This window comes from Sinohyriopsis cumingii, chromosome 6 (assembly GCF_028554795.1).
Source record: "Sinohyriopsis cumingii isolate HCF-2022 chromosome 6, ASM2855479v2, whole genome shotgun sequence".
NCBI lineage: Eukaryota > Metazoa > Mollusca > Bivalvia > Unionida > Unionidae > Sinohyriopsis > Sinohyriopsis cumingii.
In genome coordinates, this window is record NC_142966.1 from 101,210,151 (window position 1) to 101,235,902 (window position 25,752).

Genomic DNA, 25,752 nt, shown 5'->3' on the forward strand with positions numbered 1-25,752 from the left:
TATTGGTTAATCCAAAAGTTGTCATATTGAGCTTTTCTTTAATTGCACCATATTCTGTGGCATATATACATATTTTTGTTCTTTTTTTTTTAAATTTTGAATCATTCAAAGCAGATTTAGTAGTACAGGGCAGTTTTTATGTTACCAATTAGGGTTTGAGTTGCAGTCTTGTTGCAATCATACACTCACTGTTTTCATTAAGATATCATACCATTATGATCGGGTATGAGATATTAGCTCCAGAAAATGATTAATGATCTTTCTCTTTCCCTCTCTCTGTCCCTCCCTCCCTCAATTAGTTTTGGATTATACAACTCATTTTCTCAGGTTAACTTTAAGAGGTTTGATGTTCTTAATGTGAAGACGGTCTTCTATAATTAAAAGTGATCTCGAAGTGACAAAGTGGTCAAAATGTACTACATTTGTACATAAGGAGCTGACCTCTTCTGAGGGAGTCTTTAGCAGAACATTGGGGGGGAGGGCTTTAGTGTCAATAAGCTAAGTTTATGCTAGTTGCCTTAAGTCTGAAAAAATGTAGCTGTTAGACAATTTTAATATAGAAAAATATTAGAAAAGGGCCTATTCTCATTTCTGACATTTTACATATAGTGCTTCCAATAACCAAGCTTCACTGCTCTGTTGGCCTAGTGGTAAGAGTGTCCGCCTTGGATGCAGGAGGTCATGGGTTCGATCCCTGGCCGAGTCATACCAAAGACTTGCAAAAATGGTACTAACAGCTGCCTCACTTGGCACTCAGCATTAAGAGGACAGTGTTAGGACTGGTTGGCCTGGTGTCAGGATAATGTGACTGGGTGGGACATCATGCTACATGTCTGCGGCATGATGCCCCAGTGCTAGACATCACTATAAACTGCCACACTGCAGACATCATAGCGATATGACTGAAAAATTGTTAAAGCTACGTTAAAAATCCAAATCACACACACACACATAACCAAGCTTCATGCATTCTCCTGTTATTAACACGATACTTTTAAGTATGTTGTAAATATTTAAATTTTTAAAAAAAATAATGGTTGCCATTCTGAACGATAAAGAAATCATATTTTAGTCAGAAACATTTGAACATATGAGATTGGCATCATTTTATGCTATTAGTTTGGGAATGTCCTAGAACATGTTCTGTCTGTCTCTCTCTGTCTATCTCTCTCTCTCTCTATATATATATATATATATATATATATATATATATATATATATATATATCAGTTTTTATGCTGTTAGTTGGGAATGTCCTAGAACATGTTCTCTCTCTCTCTCTCTCTCTCTCTCTCTCTCTCTCTATATATATATATATATATATATATATATATATATATATATATATATATATATATATATATATATATATATATATATATATATATATGTTAGAACTGATATAACAATTTGTAGTGTGATGGGCATATGGAGACTGCTTATAGAATTGATTAAAGAAAAAGAATAGAGATGAGCTAGTCAAAAGGAGACAAGTTGATTTGCTTGATGTTAGTTATGATTGGGAAGGGTATTATTTATGTTGTAAGTTCTGCAAGAGAACTAATATCTGGATTATTTCTTACCTTACATTTTTATTTCTACAAGTCTTTTGTGTTTTTATGATTAGCAACATTTTTTGCAGGCCTCTCAGAAATCCATATTGTCTGCATAAAATCTGTTTTTTTTATAACCCTATAAAATCCCAAAATCTTTTTATACTCCTACATTCTTTGGGTTACATTGGAATCACCATGTCTTTACATCTGTTAGTACCTCTTTCTGTTATAGAATGCTGTGTATGCAAGTAATTATTACAGTTTCAGCTAACTTGACCATATGGCCTAGTGAGCTGTTGGTATGGCCCTGCATCAAAATGCATCATGTGTTGTATGGAAGCTATAGTAGCTTAATTGGCTGAGTGTCTTGCACATAATCGAAAGTTCACTGGTTCATCAAAGTCCAAACCATGAATTTTTTTATATCATGGGAGACAACTCAAATATGGCCGATGTGCTAAAAGTGCTTTTAAAAAAAGAAGATGCATTTCATATGAGCCATTAATTGGTATTTTCAGCTTCTTGGGAAAATGCAACAAGCCAATTTCATCCAGACTTGCAGAAAAGATATTGACATGAAGTCCTTTAAAATTTGTAAAGTGATGTGCTGTCTTACATAGCTGCCATTAGACTTTTTCAAAAACCATTCACCAGAAATTTACCAAATGTTAAAAGAAAGCACACCATCTTGAAGTGCTTTCAAAATTTATACAAATAATTCTGATCAGATATAAAATGTGCTTACCATTACTATAATTTAAGAAACCTTGAAACGACTTCTTGTAATTTAAAAAAATGCAACAAAAAAATAAAACACTCAACAAAACTAGATGAAGTTTGACTGAAAGCATCCAGGCATGAAGGTTTCAGATTTATATAAATGATGACAGTCTGCCACCAAATGTGGCCAACATTTTGTCTTGCAGCTAAATGCAGTATATGATAGAACCTTTCAAATGCAACTAGACTCCAAATATATGTATGGATTCCTGTGAAATGGTATATATTATGGACATTATCTGATGCAGTGCAATTCATTAAATCACAGTTTCAGTGATATTTGTTAAGAGTTATTATCCATATTTACTTGCAGCTAGATGTAGTGTAAGAATGCAGCTAGTCCCCCAGATTTCAGCAAGATCACAGTGAAACTTGGGAAATGTTATTTTCATGATCTGAATATGAAAATACACTCCTGCTTCCATGATTTTTAGCTAACCTGGCAGTGTGTGACCAAGTGAGCTTATGCAGTTCTCCAGCATTCATCGTTATGATTGTTGGCTAATTTGTGTGTCCTGGTGTAATATTTTAATAATATTTTGTCATAATTTCCTTTTTAAATCTATTTTATTTTCCCTTCTATTTTTGAGGACCAAATGCCCTCTAAAATTTATGTAATTCTGAAAAGTATAGCTTGGAGGCCTGCATTTGCTCCATTAAAAACCCAGCATTTTACTCAAGTGTTCAATTTTCTGATGTAGACAAAGATTCAATTTAGATATTTTATTACAGGAATATATTTCAGAAGTCATCATTTCCTATTCTTTATTATTTGGTTTATGACAGCTTGCTCGTAATAAAACAATATTTTAAGAACTTTTTATTTCAGGAAATTTTTACTTTTTGTGGAATACATTTTAACTCATGGTACTATTGTTATCATTAATAAGGTATGCCAACTTTTTGTTGTTCATACGGAGTTGACATCTCACACATCATGCATTTGTTTTCATTTAATTCCAACCTTTCTTCGTCATCATGGCAATAGAGCAGATTATAAAATGACAGAGAAGGTACCAATAAATTTAGGTGTGAGGTCATTCATTACTTAGATATAATTCAGCTTTTTGTTTCCATGTTCTCTCTCTTTTTACACTAATAAATTCATAATTTTCTTTCATTAGATGATACTTTGGACACTGTTGCACAGCCAATCAGCGAGACCTTGAACAAATATCGAAACGCTCACCAGCAGACGGACATGCAAATTGTGACATGCGTCCGAGAAGGTATAGAGAAAAAAGAATACTTCTACAAACCTCCAATTAACAACATCACGTTGGCATTCCTGGATTCAGAGATGGAAGAAAACTATCGAGATCACTACCTTGATGAAACTCACATCCAAAATACACTGTCTGCTCCCAAATACCATGCATTCATGGAGTTTTTGTTGTCTTTTCTGGTGTTTGCTATAATCTCAATTTTCTGCTTCGTTGTGTTTGGATCACAACTTCCATGGATCCTTGTCTTCATTGTCTCCCTTATTTTGGAGGTCATTAATCTGGTCCGCTCCATTGCTACAATAAAGTGGCACAATTCTGAGGATCAAGGGTTTTGCTGGAAGGTCAGCCATGTCACAGCTGGATGGTACCTCAGGAATATTCTCGGAGCAATTACTGTAAGTTTGCCTATTATAGCAGTTTATTCCAACTTCTCATGCGATCTGATGACCTATTCAGCAACGACTGACCGTTTCTTTTGTTTCTGTATTATGGTGTCTGTTTTACATTACACAAATTTCACAACACTTAGTTCGTGGGTGAAGACAATCCTTGCCGGCATTGCTGGCATAGTTCTTATCATTCTTCTCGCTTTGAAGGTGTGTACATCCAAAGATGTATTAGCTGGTACTACAGCCCCAGAAAGTTCTGTTGTGCTACTTAACTCGACAACAACAGAAATGTTGATTACAAGTACTGTTGACACCATCACAGTGTCCAACCTATCTAAAGAAGTTCGCATATTTTCACACATCCATAATCTCCAGTTTGAAATTATTGTAGACATGCTGTTGCTTCTTCTCTTGATTGGCTTCCTGAATCGAGAATCAGAAATTAGCTATCGTCTTAATTTCCAAGGAGATGCCCAAGCATGGAATGTAAAACAGCAAATGCAAGAGAATAAGGATCAGGCCGACTGGTTGCTTCACAACATCATCCCAGAGCATGTGTCCGACAAGGTTCGCAAAACATCCAAATACTCCAAAAATCACAAGGATGTTGGAGTTATCTTCGCAGCTATTGTAAATTTCAATGAAATCTATGATGAATCTTATGAAGGTGGAAGAGAATTTTTGCGAGTGTTGAATGAACTTGTCAGTGATTACGAAGAGCTCCTGGACGACCCACGGTTTAAAGACGTTGAGAAAATCAAGACGATCAGCAGCACCTTCATGGCAGCATCTGGTCTGAATGAACAGTCCCGTGCTCAAAACAAACATCCTTATGCACACTTGTATTCACTTATGGAATTCTCCATGGAGATGCAAAATGCAGTAAAGAGATTCAATGAAAGTATCTTTAACTTTGCCTTTATTCTGAATATAGGGTACAACTATGGGGAGGTTACAGCAGGTGTGATAGGCACAACCAAACTTTTGTATGACATTTGGGGCGACACTGTTAATATTGCTAGTCGTATGTATTCGACTGGAGTCAAGGAGCGAATCCAAGTGCCTGAAGCAACGGCCAAACTTCTTCAGGACAAATTTGAGTTTGAATATCGTGGTGAGATCTCAGTGAAGGGGAAAGGAGAAATGCTAACATACCTTTTGGTTAAGAAAGTAGAGGGTGCAACATGGTATTGAAGTGAGGATAGAACTTTTTATAGTGGTCAAGTGATGGAAAAAAAAACTGAAGTCAGATTGGATACCTCATTGAAATGTTTCATTCAGGTTTTTTTTCTAGATAGAACAGTACTATTCACAGGGAAAGAGGATTATAGTCACAGGGTATAGTTGTTGGAATGATGTCTCATCCTAATTATTTCAAAACCAAAACTGAAAATATTAAATCTCTGGATTACTATACTTATTTCAAAGAGTTTAAATATTAAGCACTTAAATTCAAGATCACCTTCTTCATACAATTCAGATTCATAGTGTTTCGATGTATGATTTCTTTTTTCATGCTGAATTAAGAAAACTCTAGAAGTAATTTTCTGATGGAATTTTATTAAAAGCATTTTAATAGACTTTTTTCTTTGGAACAGTTACATTGTCTAAGTATTGACATGGACTTGCAATCAAAATTCATTTACAAATAGAAGGCAAATATATTCAAGAGGTTCAGGCAAGGGAACTCACTCCATCAGTAGATAATCAGGGGCAGAGAACTCCAGAGCCTGGTGAAGTACATGGAAGTATGGAGATTCAAGTTAGAAATAATGCAAGAGTTTTTAAATTATATTGTAATTCACTAGTGTTTTTTATGTTTTGAGGTTAGGCATTTCTTCATTCCGATAAATTGTTTCTGATATAATTTTTGTAACAATATTAATTCATCTTATTTAAGTAATTATTCATGCTTGTGATTTTTGTTTACATTTCATGTTTTTTAAACTTCTAGTTCCACTATTTCTTTTTAGAAGTAATTATAATTATAATGCTGTTTTGAATGTATATGTTGGCATGCAGTTTAAGTATTTGGAGTAACAGAAAGTTTGCCTGATCATTTTTTTTATTCTATTGAACTTTTTCTTGAGCCTGATTGAACTTTCTATTAATGAACCTTAACACTTACGCCTTTAACCATCCTTCATGCTTATGGCTCTGTGTCCATTTTGTGTTGTCAAATATAGTTTGTATTACTAAAGTAGTAACAAACTTTATGGTCTTATTAAAATTAAAAACAATGTAAATACCCACTTTACTTCAAGTCATTTTTCATGTCAAGGGAGGCAACTCATAGTTAAATAAGGTAAACATTTAGGCTTGATAGCAGTTATGATGGTCAGTTGGTCTGGATGTGTTTAATGCCATACTTCAGGACAGGATAGACTATACATGGCAGCCAGTATATTTTGTGGAGGAGGAAGCCAGGAAAACCTGGAATGCTACCGACAAGTTTCCTCAAATACTCATGTTGGCTGAGCCCAAGACTCAAAGACGTTGTCAGGACTTTGATTTTTAAAGTGTATCCAGCAACAAATAGCAGACTCAGATCAGTGGAGCCATTAAGGCATACTGTGATATGAGGTCATCTTATACTGGATACATTATACACAGAACATCTGCCCCTGACTATAATGCCATTCAATTAAGCCATTAAAGCATGATGTCATCTTATACTGGATACATTATAAACAGAACATCTGCCCCTGACTATAATGCCATTCAATTAAGCCATTAAAGCATGAGGTCATCTTATACGGGGTACATTATACACAGAACATCTGCCCCTGACTATAATGCCATTCAATTAAGCCATTAAAGCATGAGGTCATCTTATACTGGTGTACATTATACACATTGCAATTGTCCTGCACTATAATGTTATTCAAGAAAGTCATGTTTCACATGAGAGATCACCTTACATTGGGGTACATTACAAGTGAGAATGGCATGGTTCATGAGCAGTATTGGAATCCATGATCATATTCTTTGTTAATTTGGGAAAAGTGTTAGACAGAGGTGATTTATAGTGCGGTCCATTGTATTTAGACAGAGGTGATTTATAGTGCGTCCATTGTATTTAGACAGGGGTGATTTATAGTGCGGTCCATTGTATTTAGACAGGGGTGATTTATAGTGCGGTCCATTGTATTTAGACAGAGGTGATTTATAGTGCGGTCCATTGTATTTAGACAGGGGTGATTTATAGTGCGGTCCATTGTATTTAGACAGGTGATTTATGGTGGGGGTCCATTGTATGTGTAAATTGGAAAATTTTTAGTTTTCAGAGAGATGAATATTTTCCGTCTTTTGTAGTTACATGTACTGCAGTTTTATTTATTTTATGGACTGTAACATTTCTGATTTCAACTGAACAAATTATTTATTTGCATGAAAAGCAATGTCCATCCAACTTTTTACTCTTGTATATCATCCTGTATTGTTACTTACATTCACTATTATGCTTTTCTAAGTGTACAGATACATTTTGTAGTGTTTTAAGGTATTTAGTAAAATGAACATGGGGAAGTCATTATCATTGTGCTTTTATTCATTTTTTGACATTTTATATTTTAATCTGTTGAATCCTATTGTGATGTTCTACTTTTCTTTACATATTTACTTTCTAGAAAATTTAATTCTAAAAATTTTCAAGAATTTAAAAGTTGAAAGGGCTGGAAATTTGTGGCTAAAATTATAATGCACTACAGTTTTTGAAATACAGTGTTTAGACATTTCATACATTGTTTGAAATAATATTGAATAAAATGTAAACATGTCAGTTTTATTCTCTTTACAGTTTATTCACATTTGAATGATTATTCTTCTTGCTCTGATTGACTCAGATTTATAAATCCCCAACAGAACTTTTCTTTTTTCAAACTCTATTGCTCATAGACCAGAAGAGCTTGTAGGATGTTCTGTTGTCTGTCAGCACAAGTTTGTTATTGCTTCTCCCCTAAACTTTTTGGATGATTGACATGAAACTTACATGCTCATTCTTCCCATGATTTTGACAGTCATAAATAAAATGGTGCAGGTCAGTCATCCAACATGGCTCCCACAGTGCCATCTTGAAAATATTCTTGTTATAGATACTCCTCCAGAATGAATGGTAGTATCAACCAAAGGGTTTTCACTGAAAGACTTCTTATGATGTCCTAAAAAAAAATAATGCTGATCTGAAGTCCAATTTGACTGCTATGGCATCCATCTTGAATATCATGTTATTGCCACTCTTCCTGAATGGAAGGTCATATCAGTATGGGTTTTTACTGTATGACTTATTATGATGTCTGGTTGGTCCTTAATGAATGTGGCTCTGTGTTAACATCCAATATGGCCACCACAGCAGCCATCTTGAAAATCTTGTTACCTATACTCTTGAATGAAGAATGTCATATCAGTATGGGTTTTTTACAGAAAGATTTGTTAATGACATCCAGTCGTTCATAAATGAAAATGGTGCTGATCTGACTTCCAATATGGCTGCCATATTATCCATCTTGAAAATCTTGTTACGGCTACTTTTCCTAGATGGCTGGCCATATCATTGGTGTGATTTCAGCAGAAACTGTCCAAAGATGTTTAGTTGATCCTAAATGTCACTGTGATATCTAATATGGTCACCATGTCATATGTGTTGAAAATTTTGTTATTGTTACTTCTCCAAAACAGAGGGTTATATCAACATGAGGTTTCCACCAGAAGGCTTCTTGTGATGTCTTATTGGTCCTAAATGAAATGGCACTAATCTGACGTCCACCTCGGCTAATTTGAAAATCTTGTTATTGTTGAAGAATATCAGAGATGGTTTCAAAATTCAACAGTTTAAAGGATGATATGGTGTGGTCTTTAATAACTAGAAAATTCTAACAGACAGTAGAGTATCAGTCCCTTCTATCCCCAACTTTCAACATGGCATCTTGAACACTGTTACCTTGTTTGCATTCTAAACCAGACTGGAGTTTATTTACTTATATGGTTACATATATCTGTGGGCAAGTCTATTTCTTCAGATAACAGGGGTTTAGTGTAGTTTGCCTATCTTCAATAAACTCCAGATAATTCCATAAATTTCCATAGCTTTGGGAGTTACATCCCACTGAGCACATGTTTATAATAATTACACCAGTTTATTTTGTTTTATCTTTTAAATAAAAATATTAAAACTAGACACTGCAAATATTGGATGCATTCAACATATTTTTTCTGAAAATTAACTGTTCTTGGAATCAGAAAAGGACATTGAACAGTCTGGTTGTTTACATCAACAGCTTTCGTTTGCTTTGAAACAGGAACAAGACGACAATGTTGGTTGCCCTTGGCGACAATCAGGTTACAGATAATAAATTGATTAATGAAAAATGACCAAGTTCATCACACTTTTTACAGACTTGTTGTTTTTTATATTTGAAATCACTGGATATGGTTTACTAACTGTCAAAAGTGTTGGTGATATCATATACATCTTTTAATGCTTTTTCTTTTGAGCTTTTAACATATTTACCTTCAAAGACAAAAATTATATTTATTAACTATTATGGTATATTTAGACTAGTATTTTGTTATCATTTTTATGACTTTGCATGTTAACTGTTTAGAAAATTGTATTTGAGAATTATAAACTGTTCTTAATATTACATTCACTTTTAATTTAATTTCAAATTTACCTTTTCATAGATACTATCAGATGGTAAACATATGTTTCATTTAAGTAAAAATAAAAGTTTAACTACTTTTTTCTTTACTTAAATAGATTCTTTTTCAGAGTCTATTCCATTAAGTAAAATATGAAAATTAGATTTAAGTGAACACACTACAAGAACTTGTTTTAATGCGCAGAAAGATTTAATTTTCACAACCTGTTATGGAAACCTGCTTAGCCTAGAGAAGTGAGTCACTTAAAGAAAGGATAACAAAAATTTCTGTAGCAGTTGGAAATAAGATTATGCATTTCACGTAAAATGGCCAGAGAAATGGCCATTCCTATCAAAAATTAATAAAGGAATGATGTGTGATGTATGTATCAAGCATAACATAAAAAATGCTTTCATCACAGGATGTACAAATTAACTAATGATTATTGTTGAAAGGTGTGTGATAAGTTAATGTCATGTTTGTAGTTAACATTGTGACGTGTTATAAAATAGTTGTTAGCTCATATTTTAAAATTACTAAAATTTTGATTAATTTTTGCAAATACCTTGTTAACTGCAGTGAAAACCAGACTAGGAGTTTAGCAGATTTAAACTTGTCATGGTAATGACATTTCAAAAGACTCAAGGGCTTAAAATTACTGTAATTGCCATTACTTTTCAAATCCTCTGAAAATTGAGGTAAAAACCAGATCATTTTTTTCTGCAAGAAATCAGCAGATTTCAGTTTGTGGTGGTAGTGTTGTTTCAAAAGAAGCAAGAGCACCACCTAGGGAGCAGTTTGGTAGCTTGTGTAGTAATGGTGTTAAGATGGGCATGAGTGTATCAAACTGCAAACAGCATGCATCATGATCCATTATCTGATGGCAAATTTACTGACAACATATCTAGGTCAAGGCAGATGAAAGTAAGACCTGTTTTAGATAAGCAAATACTGTAACCTGATTACATCATAATATTGAAAGAAAAAATGGTCTACCTAGATACTGTATTGAATTTATCTGTATTTGCATTACCCTATTTACTATATTTGCTTGTGTGTGTCCTCAACCCATCAATAAACAACAGTTCTGTATTGATCAATACATAATCATACCTGCCATAACAGAAACATGATTTTTTTTAAAAACTCCCAAACCACCACCACCAACTTGGTCGTGTTTTGAAAATTAAAATTTCCAGTAATGTTAGGGAAATTTTAAAAATAAATAAATGGAGAGAGGTTTTTTGACTGCCACTATATATGTCATAGCATGTAGTCTGTATAAACAGTAAACAGTCATATTAAAGCCCATGTTAAACTATCCTCTGGACAGTTTATACAATAGACCATCATTGAGGCAATTGACAGGTAAGGCTGTCACATATAAGAAACTGCCATTTCACAGATTACCTAATTGCCTGAGACTGGCCAGGGTGAAGCCATGTTGAATCCTTTGAAGACTACTGTGAGAGAGCCCATTAGATACATTTGCATAGGTAAAGTGGAACAACCCGATTAATTTGAAATTAGGCAAAGCAAAGAGATGCATATTGAAGAACAAGTGTCATTGAGACTGTTTAAGTCATTTTTATTGAAGATTATTAGCAAGCTTGTGAAAAGCAACGATGTTTATTTGAACTTGGATTTTATGAAACACACAACATAATTATTTCTGTAATCAGAATAGTCTGCAAGTGTGATTCATTTTTTATGGCAAATGTCAAAATGTAATTGTGATTCAGGAAAGGATGAGACATCTGCAAAATGAGCAGAGTCCAGCAAAATTAAATTACAGAACATGTTGATAGACTTCGACTTTGTAAAGTGCAGTAGCAAGGGGGAGCATTTTATTTTTTTGCAAAGACCATGTCAGCATCCATCATTCTTGAGTGTACAACATCCATTAACATAGCAAAACCACGCAGCACATTTGACACTCCCTCACAGCAGTACTGATGCAGAAAGATCAATAAAAATGTCTATGCTAAAAAAATTCAAGAAGTTCTTATGAAAAGTTTGAATAATGGTGCCTAACAGTCTCAAATGAATGCAAAGATGAATATAAATGACACTTGCATTAGCTTCAACCCTTTCCCTCTCTCCCTTCCCCACACTATTAAGAGCAGCAAAGGCTGCATCTAATTAAGGAAATATTCCACTGTCCAATGAATTTTTAAGACAGAAACTTGGCATATTTTATATTTATTTAATCACTGTGGTGAGATTATGTGAGTGTGATGGTATTGGACAGTGCTAAATCTATCAACTATTTTCAGTTTTATAAGTGTATTAAATGACTCAGAGAAAAACATTATTTTTTTATCAACTTTTTTTAATCAAATTTTAATTGCTGTAATTTTCTAAAAGCTTATATGAAAAGGTAACTTGTTCTCCATTGAACAACATGACTTTTTGGGGTCATGTGCACAGGCCCTCCTTGGGACCAAAAAATATTTTTTGAGTCTCAAAAAAAACCCCAACTCTCTCAGAGAATATGAAAGGTATGCATAATTTACTAGCAGATCAGGGCCAACACTGTTCATTCTGTTTGTTATAGATGGCTAAATAGAATAAGTCAGTTTTATACACCATTATTTATGAAAGCATGTGAATCTTATTGAAGTGTGCATCATTATAAATCATTGTTCTCTTTTATTTTTATTTTTTTCTGAGTCAAAACTGTTTGTACCAGAAACTGTTTCTGCTAGTTACTCTATACATGTAATTTAAAGTTAACTAAAGTTAACCTTTTCCATGGTTCCTTAGAAAATCCTTGAATGTTGCCTTAAAAACTCCTTGAGTTTTGAAGAAAGAAAAAATTGTTTTATCCATGGAAATTCCTAGAACTTGTTGAAAAATGTAATTTATTTCCAAAACTCATTCAGTTTATCTGAGGGAATACAAAAAGTTAAAACTGAATATAATATATAACTTTTTAATTTTGAACTTTTTTTATTTATCTGTTTTCAAAAGTAATTAATAAATAAAATGGATGAAAATCATGTCAATCAAATGCAGACAACACAGATGGAGTAATGTCTCCTTGCTGTAGTGGCATGTGAATCAGGTGGGATGGGGGTTAGAGGGTGTACTTGTTTTTACTTTGGTAAACTAAGTAAAATGGAAGAAGTTTAATTTGGTAAGAAAATAATACTCCTCAAAAAATCCTTAAATCATATGGGGTGTACAAAACCACATTATCATCATAGTTGGATTTTGTATTTCAGTGTGTGTGTGTGTGTGTGTTTGGGTCATAGTCAAAGTTTTGACATTAATTATAAGCAATTCCTCCTGAAACATTTTGACCTTTTTTTACTATTGTTGGTTTGTTGTTAGTCTAACTAGTAATTTTATTATTGTACAGTAAATATTTAGTAACTGTTTTTTTGTTTTTCATAACATGTCTGCATAATATATATATATATATATATATATATATATATATATATATATATATATATATATATATATATATATCGTGTAGTATCATTCTTATACCACTGTAGATTTATTTTTATATTACTCATATATTTGATGGTCATGTGGCATTTTTTGAAGGGAACTATCTACACATGCTTATAAGTCAGGTCTGACTCTAATATGCAAGCAGATTCGAGTTTGTGCAGTTTGTTAAGTTTGTTAGAAATAATCAGGAGAACAAACAATATTGACCCTGATTTGCCAGTGGATTATGTGATGGCAGATTAGAAGATGTGTTCTTTGCAGTTGTTTTCCATCTTATAGGTGAGTATTTATGGTATTTCATCTTTTTTGTAAAAGTTGAAGTGGAAATTATTTTATACTATATGTAGTTTGTATTGTTTTATTTTATACCATCTTGAAAAAATAAATGAGAGCTGACCAACAGGTTTATAAACTATTGTATATATGTACTCGCATATAAAGCCAATCCAACTGCAAACTGCATAGATCCAGATCTCCACTTGCATGCTGCACAATTATGTCTGGGTATACGCAGTTTGTAAGGATTAATCAGTAGAACAAAAAACATATTGATCAGTTGGACCTGACTTGTATGGTTTATCATGAATTCCGTCTAGATGAATGTGTTGATTTTTGTCATCTCAGATGTCCATGTTTGGTGGGTGTGGGTCATTGTTAGTATGTTCAAAATACAAAACTCTCCTTTGATTTAAGATGGAATTTATATATTCACTTTTATTAGAGAAATAGATTTATATAGAGTGGAATGGCTGTTTATTATCATTATTAATGTTACTTGTTGAAAGATGAAAAGCCATGTTATTATTATTATTATTATATCCGCCTCATAATTGTTAGTAAGCAGATTCACAAATTTTATAGGTTGCTTTTTCACCTGGATGAGGTGAGGGAAGGAATCTGAAATTATGATGAAACATGGTGTTTATATTTATAAAAAAAAAGAAATGTGATTTGGTTTGGCAAGGAATTTACAAAATTCTTCTTTACAAAACTGTTAAATTTTCTGCAATATCCAACTTGCTGTGGGAATGTTGTATGTATGATGTAGAATGCAAATTACTATGTATGTATACCTTCCATGTATATAACATGAACTTTAATTTATATGTTGTTTTTCTTAAATAAAAGACCATGTTATGTTCCTCAGTATTATCAAAGGATTTACTTTTATAAATATATGTCAGTGTAACTCGTTATTTTGTAGACTTGTACAACTGTTGATCCCTCTTTCAACGCATTCTCGTTATTTATGAACATGAGGAATTATTTTGATGGTTCACATCTAAGTTTAGTGGAAGATTAGCACGGCATTAAAATTAATAGTTCATGGGAAATGGCTGGCAAGCAAGACATACCATCTGTACTTGTACAGCCCATACATAACTGTGTACAAGGTAAACTCAGATCAGCCATCTCATCATGTGCCAGTACATCTGAATCTTTGCTGTTCACTTGATGCTGTACATGAAACGTACAGTGTAGACCAAAGGTGTGCAAAATCCAGCCTATAACATTGTTTTATCTCTTAATTTACATAATAGGTTGTGGCATTAAAAATTACTTATCCAGTCCGTGCCATGAAAAAGATTTTTCCATGCCTGGTGTAGACTATCACATGATCTGTCAGTTCATTATGTAATTGCTGAGATGTGGCAGTGCTGTTCACCGTGGGTATATGGCGTACACAAGCCTATTGCATGAAATTAAGATCCCTGCATCAACAGTGTCACAAATTTGGTTTACAGTTACCTTTTTAATAGAGTGATATTTTTGTTCTTGATTGTTTTTGTTTGGTTCTTGTTTTAAGTGCTTTATCTGGCATTGCTTTTGCAGTTAAGACTTGGTTTCATAGATCATTTGTACTTAGATTTGGGCATTGATGCATGTTCATTACAGATATTGTTATCAACTTTATTACCTGTAGATAGTTAAGTATCAAATATTTATTACCTTTCAATAGATTAGAAATTGTCATTTAGCATGGAAATGTATTTATAAAAAACAATAAAATATTTCTAGATTACTCAGAAATGTTCATTGTATCATTTTTATCAAGGCCCCCTCCCCTTTCCTCCTGCAAGATCTGGAAAGTCCAATAAGCCAGATTCACCTTCGTGTATGTCTTAAGAGGTGAATAATATAGGCAGCCATTTAGACATCGGATACATGCCTTGACGATGCTCACACTCAGATGGTCTTGGACATTTTTAGAGAAAGTTAACTTGTATGTCAAAATTCTGACATTCCAGAGGGAGGGAGCATATCTTTCTTTTTGGTTCCTTTATGGGAATGCCTAACCTTACTAGGCACTATATAGCATGGATTGTGCTGATGTGCTGATTTACCAACCACATACATACATACATACATACATACATACATTTTCATCAAGGTTCATGTGGAAAACAACATGAAGGTTTTTTTTAGCATTTAAGAACACATTTTTGAGTGACGGCCTCAGAAAATTGATTATAAATGAAGCATTGTATGGTTTCATAATTTAGTAATTGGATATTATAAAGTTGTGCTCATTTTGTACATAAATGCTTTTTTTAATGTGTGTAATATCTTTATGTATATCTTTATACATACTTGATAAGATGTCATGTTTATATTGTATGGGTTTTGTTTTTATCTGACGTTTTTTCTTCAAATGTATTCTCATCTTGTAAAGTTTAGACCCAGATGCATTGGCAGCTTGCACAATGGGGCATTGCAACACGTTCTTACTGTGTTGTAACAGCTCTTTCCTTTACAACAAAGCATGCATAATGGGGTCAAGCAACATGTTCGTACGGCTTTGTGAGACCCCATTCCAGCACAACAAAGTGTGCACAATGGAGTCAGGGCAAGAATTTCTTATAGCTTCATAATAGCCTTTTCCCGTGCAAAAAATCTAAATATAATTAGCCCTTTCCCATGCAAGAAATCTAAATATAATTAGCCCTTTCTCATGCAAAAAAGTCTCAATATAATTATCCCTTTCCCATGCAAAAAATCTAAATATAATAATAACATGGAGATTTTCATTTAAGATTCCAGATTATATCATTATAAAGATGTACACAATGGCGAGAGAGACCATGTTCATTATTTTAGTTTGATAATGGTCATAGTATAGTTTTGTTTAATTTAAATGAATAATACAATGTTTTACATGGGATATGGATTCATATAAAAATATGGGATAAGCATGGAAGAAGTTATAAACTAGAAAAAAAAGAAGAGAAATTGCACTTTGTATTAGTTACATAACTATTTTATATATTTTTCTGAATGTTTTCATTGTAATCTATTTATAATTACAGGAGCCTCAATTAGTTCAGTTGGTATAACATTAGATTTGTAAAACTAGGATCACAGTTTCGATACCTGACAAGGTGAGGACAAGACAGCTTACTGTGTGTCCTTGGAAAAGGCACTTAGCTCTCTTCTCCTAAGGAAGATACAGTCAATAATGTGTTGAATATGCCATTAAAAATTTACAGCCCAAACCACTTACGATTATAAGTCAAAAGTGTCCACTCAGAGCTGCTGGTGCATTATGTTATGGCAGATAAGGGTTTAGACACTCGCAGTTGGGCTCAGATTATATACATACATAAGCAAAGATGTTAAAGTTTGTTACAATATATTGTTGTATAGCAATATTTTGTCCTGTAACATTAATGTTGGTACTTAGTACTTAGATCATATAACTTCCATTGTTTATTGTACTTCCCAAGACTGTTTTATCATATTTATAAATTACTTTATTTCTTTTTATTACATATATGATTTGTGGCTTGTAGCTTGATTATATGGATCATTACATAGTTTTTGCAGTATTACATTCGCCTTTGTTATTTGTTTCTTTTATCTTCTATAAGTGGCATTATGTTTCAAGAGTTTGCATTGGCCTTTTATATTCAGCTGCAATTACCACAGCCCTTTTCTTACCTCCATCTCTCAAAACAACTTGATTTTCTTAGTGAGGTTCAAAGAAGTGTGACCATGGTGCATGATGCTGTTATATTGTGCATCCCTTCTTTTGCGACTGCTCAGGTGGTCTAGTGCTTAGAGCGTCCGCCTCGGATGCAGTAGGTAGTGGGTTCAAACCCTGGCTGAGTCATACTAAATACTTATAAAAATTGGCGCTCATTATTAAGAGGTTAGTGTTAGGACTGGTTGACCTGGTGTCAGGATGACTGGGTGGGACATCATGCTAGATATCTGTGGCATGATGCCCCAGTGCTGGACATCACTATAAACTGCCACACTGCAGACATTGTAGTGATATGACTTACACAATTTTAAAGTTACATTAAAAAAACAAATTGTACACACACACACACACACACTCTTTTGCCATTTAATATGGAGCCCAGTCCAAGGAATAGGGTTGATATGTACATGTATTAGTTGGTGCCATCAGTATTTCATAATGGTCCATTCTGTGATATCAGAAGCATTCAGACAACAGTTGGCTTTTAATCAGCCCTCAGATTACAAGCTTAGTTGTGCATACCTTGGTGACAGTTACAAATCATCAGTAATTATCTTTTAGCATATTACATTAACATGGTCACGTGACTTGTTATTCGGAACCTTCCCATGGTGGCAGGATTGCATACAGTACATTTAATGTGGACAGGAGTTATAATTGCTTGAATTTGACTAAGCCAATAAAATGTCCAATTTGTTAGTAGATTTAAACATTATTATTAATAAATTCTTATTTGACAGCATGGCAAAAGATCCTGAAAATCTACACACTATTAAAATCTTTATCAGAAATTGTCACAGACTATCATAATTCCCATACCTTTTGCTGTCCACTGCTCTGCTATAGCACTGACATCATCTATGTCAGTCAAGAAAGCCAAAATATACTGTTAGAAAGCAATTTGTCATTTCTTTCTTTCTTATTTTAAATTTCAGTTTCCTGTTTTACAAATATATACTGAAGGAAACCACCTCTCTTTCATTCTCTCTCTCTCTCGCTATCTCTTTTAATATATATATATATATATATATATATATATATATATATATATATATATATATATATATATATATATATATATATATATAATCATACATACATACATAGACCAGAAATAATGAAATATCGGTGAAAATATCTCTTTGCACTACACTTAAGCAACATAATATAGGATGGTATGGCTAAACAATAAACATATATTCAAATGTGTAGATAAAACACCCAATATCCAACCTTAGAACATACTGAGACCAACCCTCAGACAAAACAAGAGTTAAAAATAGTTGCTCCATTATTGTTTACCACTAAAAAGTCCTCACATTTAACATACACTCATTTTCCAATGCAACGAGGGAATGACTACCAGAAATTTCTGTGACAGTAGCCCCTCATAGTTAGCCTTGATTTTCATATGTAAATGAAATAAATTATTGAGATAAAATTAGTATCAGTAATTTTTTCAGTGGACTTGGAGTATGGCAATTTATTCATTTATCTTGCATACAAAATTGGTAGAAGAGGTTTTGCATAAAGCCATGATGTTCTATGCAAATTAAAATTAATATTTTATCATTACTTTTTTAAAAACTTTCTGTTAAAATGAACAAACTAAATTACAGCAATATACTCACTTCCATTTTTGGCCAATAAAAGAATATTATTATTATTATTCCTTGTGTTAATGGTGGAATGTAGGAACGGTACTGGTTACAAAATACGTACCATGAATGAACTTCTCATATCCCATCAACAATTCCTTTAGATCTTGCAGTGCACTGGGTTTTTTTTTTAAAATTTTTTAACATAGCAATGTGAAATATTTGGTAAGCTAAGTAGGAAGCTGAATCCTGGATCGGCGACTGTGGCGCGTCCTTGGGTGAGGCACTTTATTTTACATGCCTTGGCATGATATAACATTGTGTTGCATTGTTGAATTTTAAAAATAATGCATCAGATGAAGTGCAAGAACTCACAAAAGATCATGAAAGGAGGTTTTCATCACTATATGTATTCATATATTAACTAACATAATTTGTGAAGTGCAGACGACCACAGCCACGTGGAATAGAAGGTTCATGCCCTACATCTAAGGTGTGAGATTTAATTCACACAATGGCAATGTTAGTCATGATTTTCAACTTCTATATTTTATCAAAATGGGTACTTAAAAAGGGAGTTTTAAGACACAAGAACACAGCCCATGGTTTTCATAGAATGATGTTGGGGAATGGGACAAATCGTTTTATTATCGTATATAAATACCCACATGTGTCCGTGTTGCGGATCCAAAACAACAGGTGAGAAGTTTGAAACCCGCAGCGGCTTCGCCGTTTTTTTTGTGGGGTTTTTTAAATACATTTTTCGAACATAAAGTTCAAATTTTCTTTAAACTCGCTCATCCGAATTTTTTCTTCTTCATTTTTTAAATACTTTTTTATTTTTATCTTGGAAATTTATCACTCCTAGTCCGATAAATCAACCCCACAAATCTGTGTTGATACTGATGGAAGATGTTGTGGGTATGATGTCACCTGTTCATTAATATGTGCAATTTTGCTGCATGCAGATCATTCCGGAACAAACTCGCGTACACTTTAGACACATACCGGTAATTGGTAACGGCCATATCAAACGCGAAATTCAAAATGGCCACATGACAAATGGTTGTGATATTCCAGGTGGGTTTACCAAACATATGATTTGCTCAGGAAATATAATCTACATGTCACCAAAAGAACCCTTCAGGCGATGGTAGCTGCACATATACAAGAAATACCGGTAAAGTGTATAACATGGACACCGATGCATGCAGCGAAATATGTATGCAGATAATTGCAGCTTTTAATGAATAGGTGATATCAGCCCCTCAACCGAAAATCAATATCATCACGGGTGAAGATCTGATTTATCGGCATATTCCGTCCTAGACTGCTTCACAGGTATGTGTAGTCCTAAAATGTAAGACCTCAGCCCTGATATTTATGTTTTGGACACCCAAAACATAAATATCAGGGTTAAGGTCTTACATTGTAGGACTAAAGGCATGTGCAGTAGTTAGACCAACAAGTAGGTCTCCGCTTTTTTTTTCTTCTGACAGTTGTCAGCAACAAAAAAAAAAAGCTGAGACCTACTTGTTGGTCTAGTGCAGTAGCTGACTTTCGTAAAGATACACATTAGCAGCACCTTGACCATAAGGGACGATAGATAGTACTCTAGAATGATAGGCATTGTTGTTGGGTGGTAAAAAGAAAGACTACTAAAATGCAAAATCTAGCCAGGTGAATCTCGTGTAGGGTCTACCGCTTTAGCAGCTGAAGGTAGGCATAACAGGACAGCTTACGAATCTGGCAAATGTGTCGCAAAGCAAAATGACCTCATGCCTAAAAATAACCTGCGTATCTTAAACTAGATAACATTCAAGAAGTCTAGTTAACTGAAAACGATTTTCCATGAGCGAAATCGCCTTTAAAATGTAATAGAAATTAACTCTGTTAATCAGCTGAAAGGGTATTCTTTATTTCAATATTTTAGGCTACCGTACTAAAATACATTCAGAGAGGTCAATATATTGGAGCACTATGTACTTCTTACAACATCACTTTCATACATTAGTCTAGCTAATGAACTGTGATCTAAACTGCGGACTTCGAGATGAAATCAAAGCTATAACTTTTGTTAAAATGGACATTCTCAAACAATATTTTTTGTCTAATATCTTGGCAAAGAGTGCACATGATCAGGGCCGTAGAGAGCGATCACGGGCCCAGGGGTAAGAAACACCCTGGCCTATCCTAGTTCTTATTCAAACAAAAAAAATTCTTTTATGAAATTAAAAAGTGTTGTTCTGCCCGGACCCCCGTATATTCCCGGTTGCCCCTCACCCTGGTCATGAACTATAACAGTACATTATTTCTGGGACAGAAGTTACAAAGGCTCTGCAACAACGTCATTTTCATATCTACCTGCCTCAATATCAAGGTTATGGTTAGAATATGTATTCTTTATACTACATAAAAGTTTTATATCGCGAAAAAATTCAAATAATTTTCAGGAATTATTTCACCATGGCTGTATAATTTATTTACAGCTATGCGCCTTCAAATTTTTTTCCTTCTAAATAATTATTACTGAGATTGCCATTGATAATTTAATTCATCTAGTTTTCGATTTCACGAATCGGTCTTATAATTAAAAAGGAATGCACAGTGAAACAGGCGAACAGAGATATGTTCATACAAGTTGGTAAGTAAAAAATATAGACATGAGAATAAAATGAATGAAAGAGTTAACAAAGGAACGAATGAACAATTCTAATGAATGTAAGAAAAGATAGACAAATGGAGAATTGGCAAAATGAATAAATTTAAACACGAATGAGAATAAAGAAAAGAATAATAAAGGATAATAACATCTATAAAAAAACGGACACTATAATTGTTCTAAAACTATGAATGGAAATACAAGATGAAAATTACTTCAGTGAACGGAGGTTATTATTGAAATGTGGTTTCATTTGCGGTTTTATTAGATTATTATAACTAATCTCCCCAAATTTAAAAGCCACAAAACAAACCTTCATTTGTTATATCTCCTAAATCTGGTTAATATTTATATTTGAGTGTTATTTTGTAAACATTGATATGAGCAGAACAACATGGTTTACAGAGTGTAAGACAGAACAGCGTGAGCATCTAATTTTGTACACTCCGGTGATCAGGAACAGCCTTAGCAAACGCGGGTCCCGATTTGGATCGTTTTGGCTGGGCCCCGTGGATATACGCACGGGGCCCCCTGTGAGCACGGGATTTGGAAAGAAACTTTTAAACAAGTTTTGTGTTATACTGAACTTAAAATTTTTCTTCCATCAGTTTAAAATTACCTTCTCTCTGTAGATATATTTTTAAAAGTTACTAATACGCGGGTCCGTCGGCCTAAGGCCGGCCCTGTCAGTGTTGTTCTGTTCATCTGAAATCAATATTGTATTGTGGGTAAATTACACCAAAATTTATTTAGTGCAACAATGTGATTTTTTAACCTGTCATATTAATCCATCCTCTTAAAGCCATTCTCCCACTGGAAATGTCCTCTAGTAGATTTTCCCACAGGAAATGTCCTCTAGTAGATTCTCCCACATGTAATGTCCTCTAGTAGATTCTCTATCCCATGCGAGAAACCCTCAGCTCAAGATATATTTACATTTGATTTACAATCTGCAGGGATAGAAATGATTACAAATAAAACTCACTCAGTCCCTCCTGTAATGTTGAATCGTACTGAGTTCGTTGTAGACACTTTTCGAGCAACAAAATATGGGATTTTTTAAAAATTATTTGTCTATTATTATTATTAGACCTGTTGCGTACCGATCGTATCGCCAACAAGGTAAGGGCAGATTCTCACAAAATATATAATTTCATGAAGAGAAGGGGTGCGGACGAGACTCTTGTGCCATTTTATCCTAAACACACTATTTCCCACGCCAAACGGTCATACCTCGTGCATATTATGGTCCTGCATAAACAGCCGATGTGGTCCGACTTTCATTGAGAATTAAGTTTACTTTTGTTCACGTAGCACAATATGGCGTTCCTACCCAGAACTGCTAGAACATGCAAAGACACAAAAACGCACAAAGACACACGCAGACATACAAAACAATCAAAATGAAAAAAAAAATGTATAATTGAATGCGTTGATCGTTTACAATACGCGACCTGTCTGGCGTGTACTTTGTCAGACTTATTGCGGTATATATATATATATATATATATATATATATATATATATATATATATATATATATATATATATATATATATGTGTGTGTGTGTGTGTTTAACAATTTTAAGACACACGGTACTAATGGTATGGAAAAATGGGAAACAGCCTGGAAGTGGGTGAACATAAGATAGAGTATTTATGGGTTTAGCTGACCAGGATTGGTTAATAATTTCTTATGTCGTAGGAAATAGAATCTTTTGAGAGCTTATCCTAGTTGTAAGTGAGAAGAAGAAGAAAATAGAGACATTGTTTTATTGATGGAATTTCAGTCCTTTAACAGTCTTGAGTTTGGAACACTCATGACTAAAATTAACACCTGACTCCTTGGTGCGGAATTGAAAGCACATGTTTCAAACACATACAAGTCCAGAAAATGCCGCGGCTCATGTCCTTTCCTCTACACAGAAGCTCACATCCAGGTTTCATCTATACTGATAAATATAGGTTAGATCATGAGCACTCAAAAATTTTAAGTTATTGAATTTTTAATATCATGTTGTTCGCATAGGATTATTACGGGAACTGAATTAGTACCGTGAGTCCCATACAGTCATATTACTCCGATGTCTGAAGTGCGGCAGTTTATAGTGATGTCTAGCACTGGGGCATCATGCTGCAGAAATGTCCTTCCAAGTCACATTATCCTGACACCAGGCTGACTATTCCTAAAACTAACCTCCTAATGCTGAGCGCCAAATGAGGCTGGTGCTAGTACTATTATTTTATAAATCGTTGGTATAACTCGGCCGAGGTTGGAACCCGCGACCTCACGTATCCGAGGCGGACGCTCTAACCACTCAGGCCACCGTCGCAGTCACTTCCCGCGGTAATTAAGCACATGTTATTTTCAAATTTAATTATAATCTCGATGATTTAATTGAGAGCTACTGGCCAATTTTGTTAAAGATTAGAGAAAAAGATTTGCTATTTATTTTTTAATTTTCAAATCCCTGTCGATCGTTTTCAAATTGACTTTACGCGAGACGATAGATCGCTGCGCCTAGCGAATCGCGTGACATGACAACCTGTTAATCTCCGACAAACATTCAGTATTTGGCAACGAAATGTTTCAGTATAACTGATATGTTTCTTAAAATGACTTTTATTATTCCTACAAATATATAATAACCAAGTTGAAATAGATAGTACTTATACTTGTATTTCAAGGTCATACAGTAATAACCTACAAGTTTTATTTCAGCAAATCATGAAAATAGAGTTTAAAGTGGTTTGAGAACGTAAGGATTTAAAAGAAAATTCACTCCAGAAAATGTTAATGTGTAAGTCAACGATGCCTGGAAGTGTATGTAAATTACACTTGCTGACTGGGTACTAAAACAGCATGATTGCAAGTGGCGATAGGTCAATTAACAACATGTTTGTCACTTTCTCTGTCAGACTTAAAACGGCAATTAAGCACATGTTATTCTATCCTTTAATTATAATCAGGATGATTTAATTGAGAGAAACATGCCAAATTTGTTTAAGATTAAAGATAAAGATTTCACAACTCCGACAATAAAATCGTACAAAGGAATATGTAAAAATGCGATGTTAATACATTTAATTAAATATGTGCATGCATGAAATGTTCATTTATATGTAATGTCCGCGCGATATGTTCATTATTCTATTTTTAATATCAGTTTAGAATGTATTGCCTTTCAAATTCAAAACTACGTTCATTGTTCTATTTTCAATGTTTATTTTGTGACTTTTTACCACTTTGTGTGACATAATCGTATTTGAAACAAAATTCCGTCGGAAAAGGCCCGCAAGAAGTCCAGGACCGAACATTACTCATGTGTGGGGTGTGACAATAATAGCAACACTGGTTCATGTAAAAGTGTTTAACCGTACTGAGTCAAGTGATTTGAATATTATCTCTTTGCATTATATATATATATATATATATATATATATATATATATATATATATATATATATATATATATATATATATATATATATATATATATATATATATATATGTGTGTGTGTGTGTGTGTGTGTGTGTGTGTGTGTATGGGTATGTGTGTGTTCAGAAAGAGGATGGAGAAGGTTTCAGCTACAAAACCTGTCTGATAAAACAAGCAGAGGTAAGGTATTTTTAAATAAAAAATGTTATGTACATTCCTTCTTTTTAAAAGTACAAAAAACTAAATGAATTGTATTTACTCAACTTGACCAGAGAGAAAATAGGTATCGTCACGTATATTCAATTTTCGTAAATGCCTCATTAAAGAGTGTTGATGTACTTTTCAAATAGATACATTTATAAATCCTTAGAGTTTTTTTTATAGTGCAGTTTGTTCATGGGTATTGTGTTCTGCGATATTTAAAGTTCCCTTCGTATTGTATTTTTAATTTATCGTTAAATCTCACATTAAGTTAAACGTTATTCCGTAGAATGAACACGTTTCGTTTGGTTAATTATTGAAAAACCCGTTTCATATTCCAACATATTAAATAAATTTTATTTTCAAGAAGTATTGTGGTACAATATTTCGAAACTAGAAATTCAGATCATTTTGTTCAGTGCCGGATTACCAAATAGGCAGAGTAGGCACCGGCCTATGGGCCCCATGCCTTTTAGGGGCCCCGCGACAACGATCAAGATAATATTGATAAAACATATTAGGAGATAATTTGCGAGGGGTGGGGGGCCCTCAAGATTTCGACTGCCTAAGGGCCTCCACGGGGTTTAAGCCGGCACTGGTTTTAATATGGAAAGGTCACTAGGACCAGGGACGTCATCTGGGGGGGAGAAGGAGGGGAGACATTGGCCCCCCACCCCGAATTTGCATGTGCTGTAAAATTGCTCTAGCCTAGATACGAAAATTAACAAGCCCGTCAAGTTTTACCCACCCTGAATCAAGTTCTGCCCTTCCCACATCAAGTTTTGCCCCCCCCCCCCCATGTTGAAATGA

At 33.9% G+C, this 25,752-nt stretch overlaps 1 protein-coding gene across 1 annotated transcript in view; it reads left to right on the forward strand.

Annotated features, from left to right (window-relative positions):
* Positions 1-16,886, forward strand: part of LOC149797569 (adenylate cyclase type 9-like) — a 120,291-nt gene extending 103,405 nt beyond the window's left edge. Inside the window, exon 6 of the mRNA XM_089962463.1 lies at positions 3,461-16,886. Within this exon, the coding sequence (XP_089818589.1) occupies positions 3,461-5,145 (1,685 nt within the window). The 3' untranslated portion in view covers positions 5,146-16,886. The remainder of the gene's footprint in view (positions 1-3,460) is intronic.
* Positions 16,887-25,752: the final 8,866 nt, after the last annotated feature.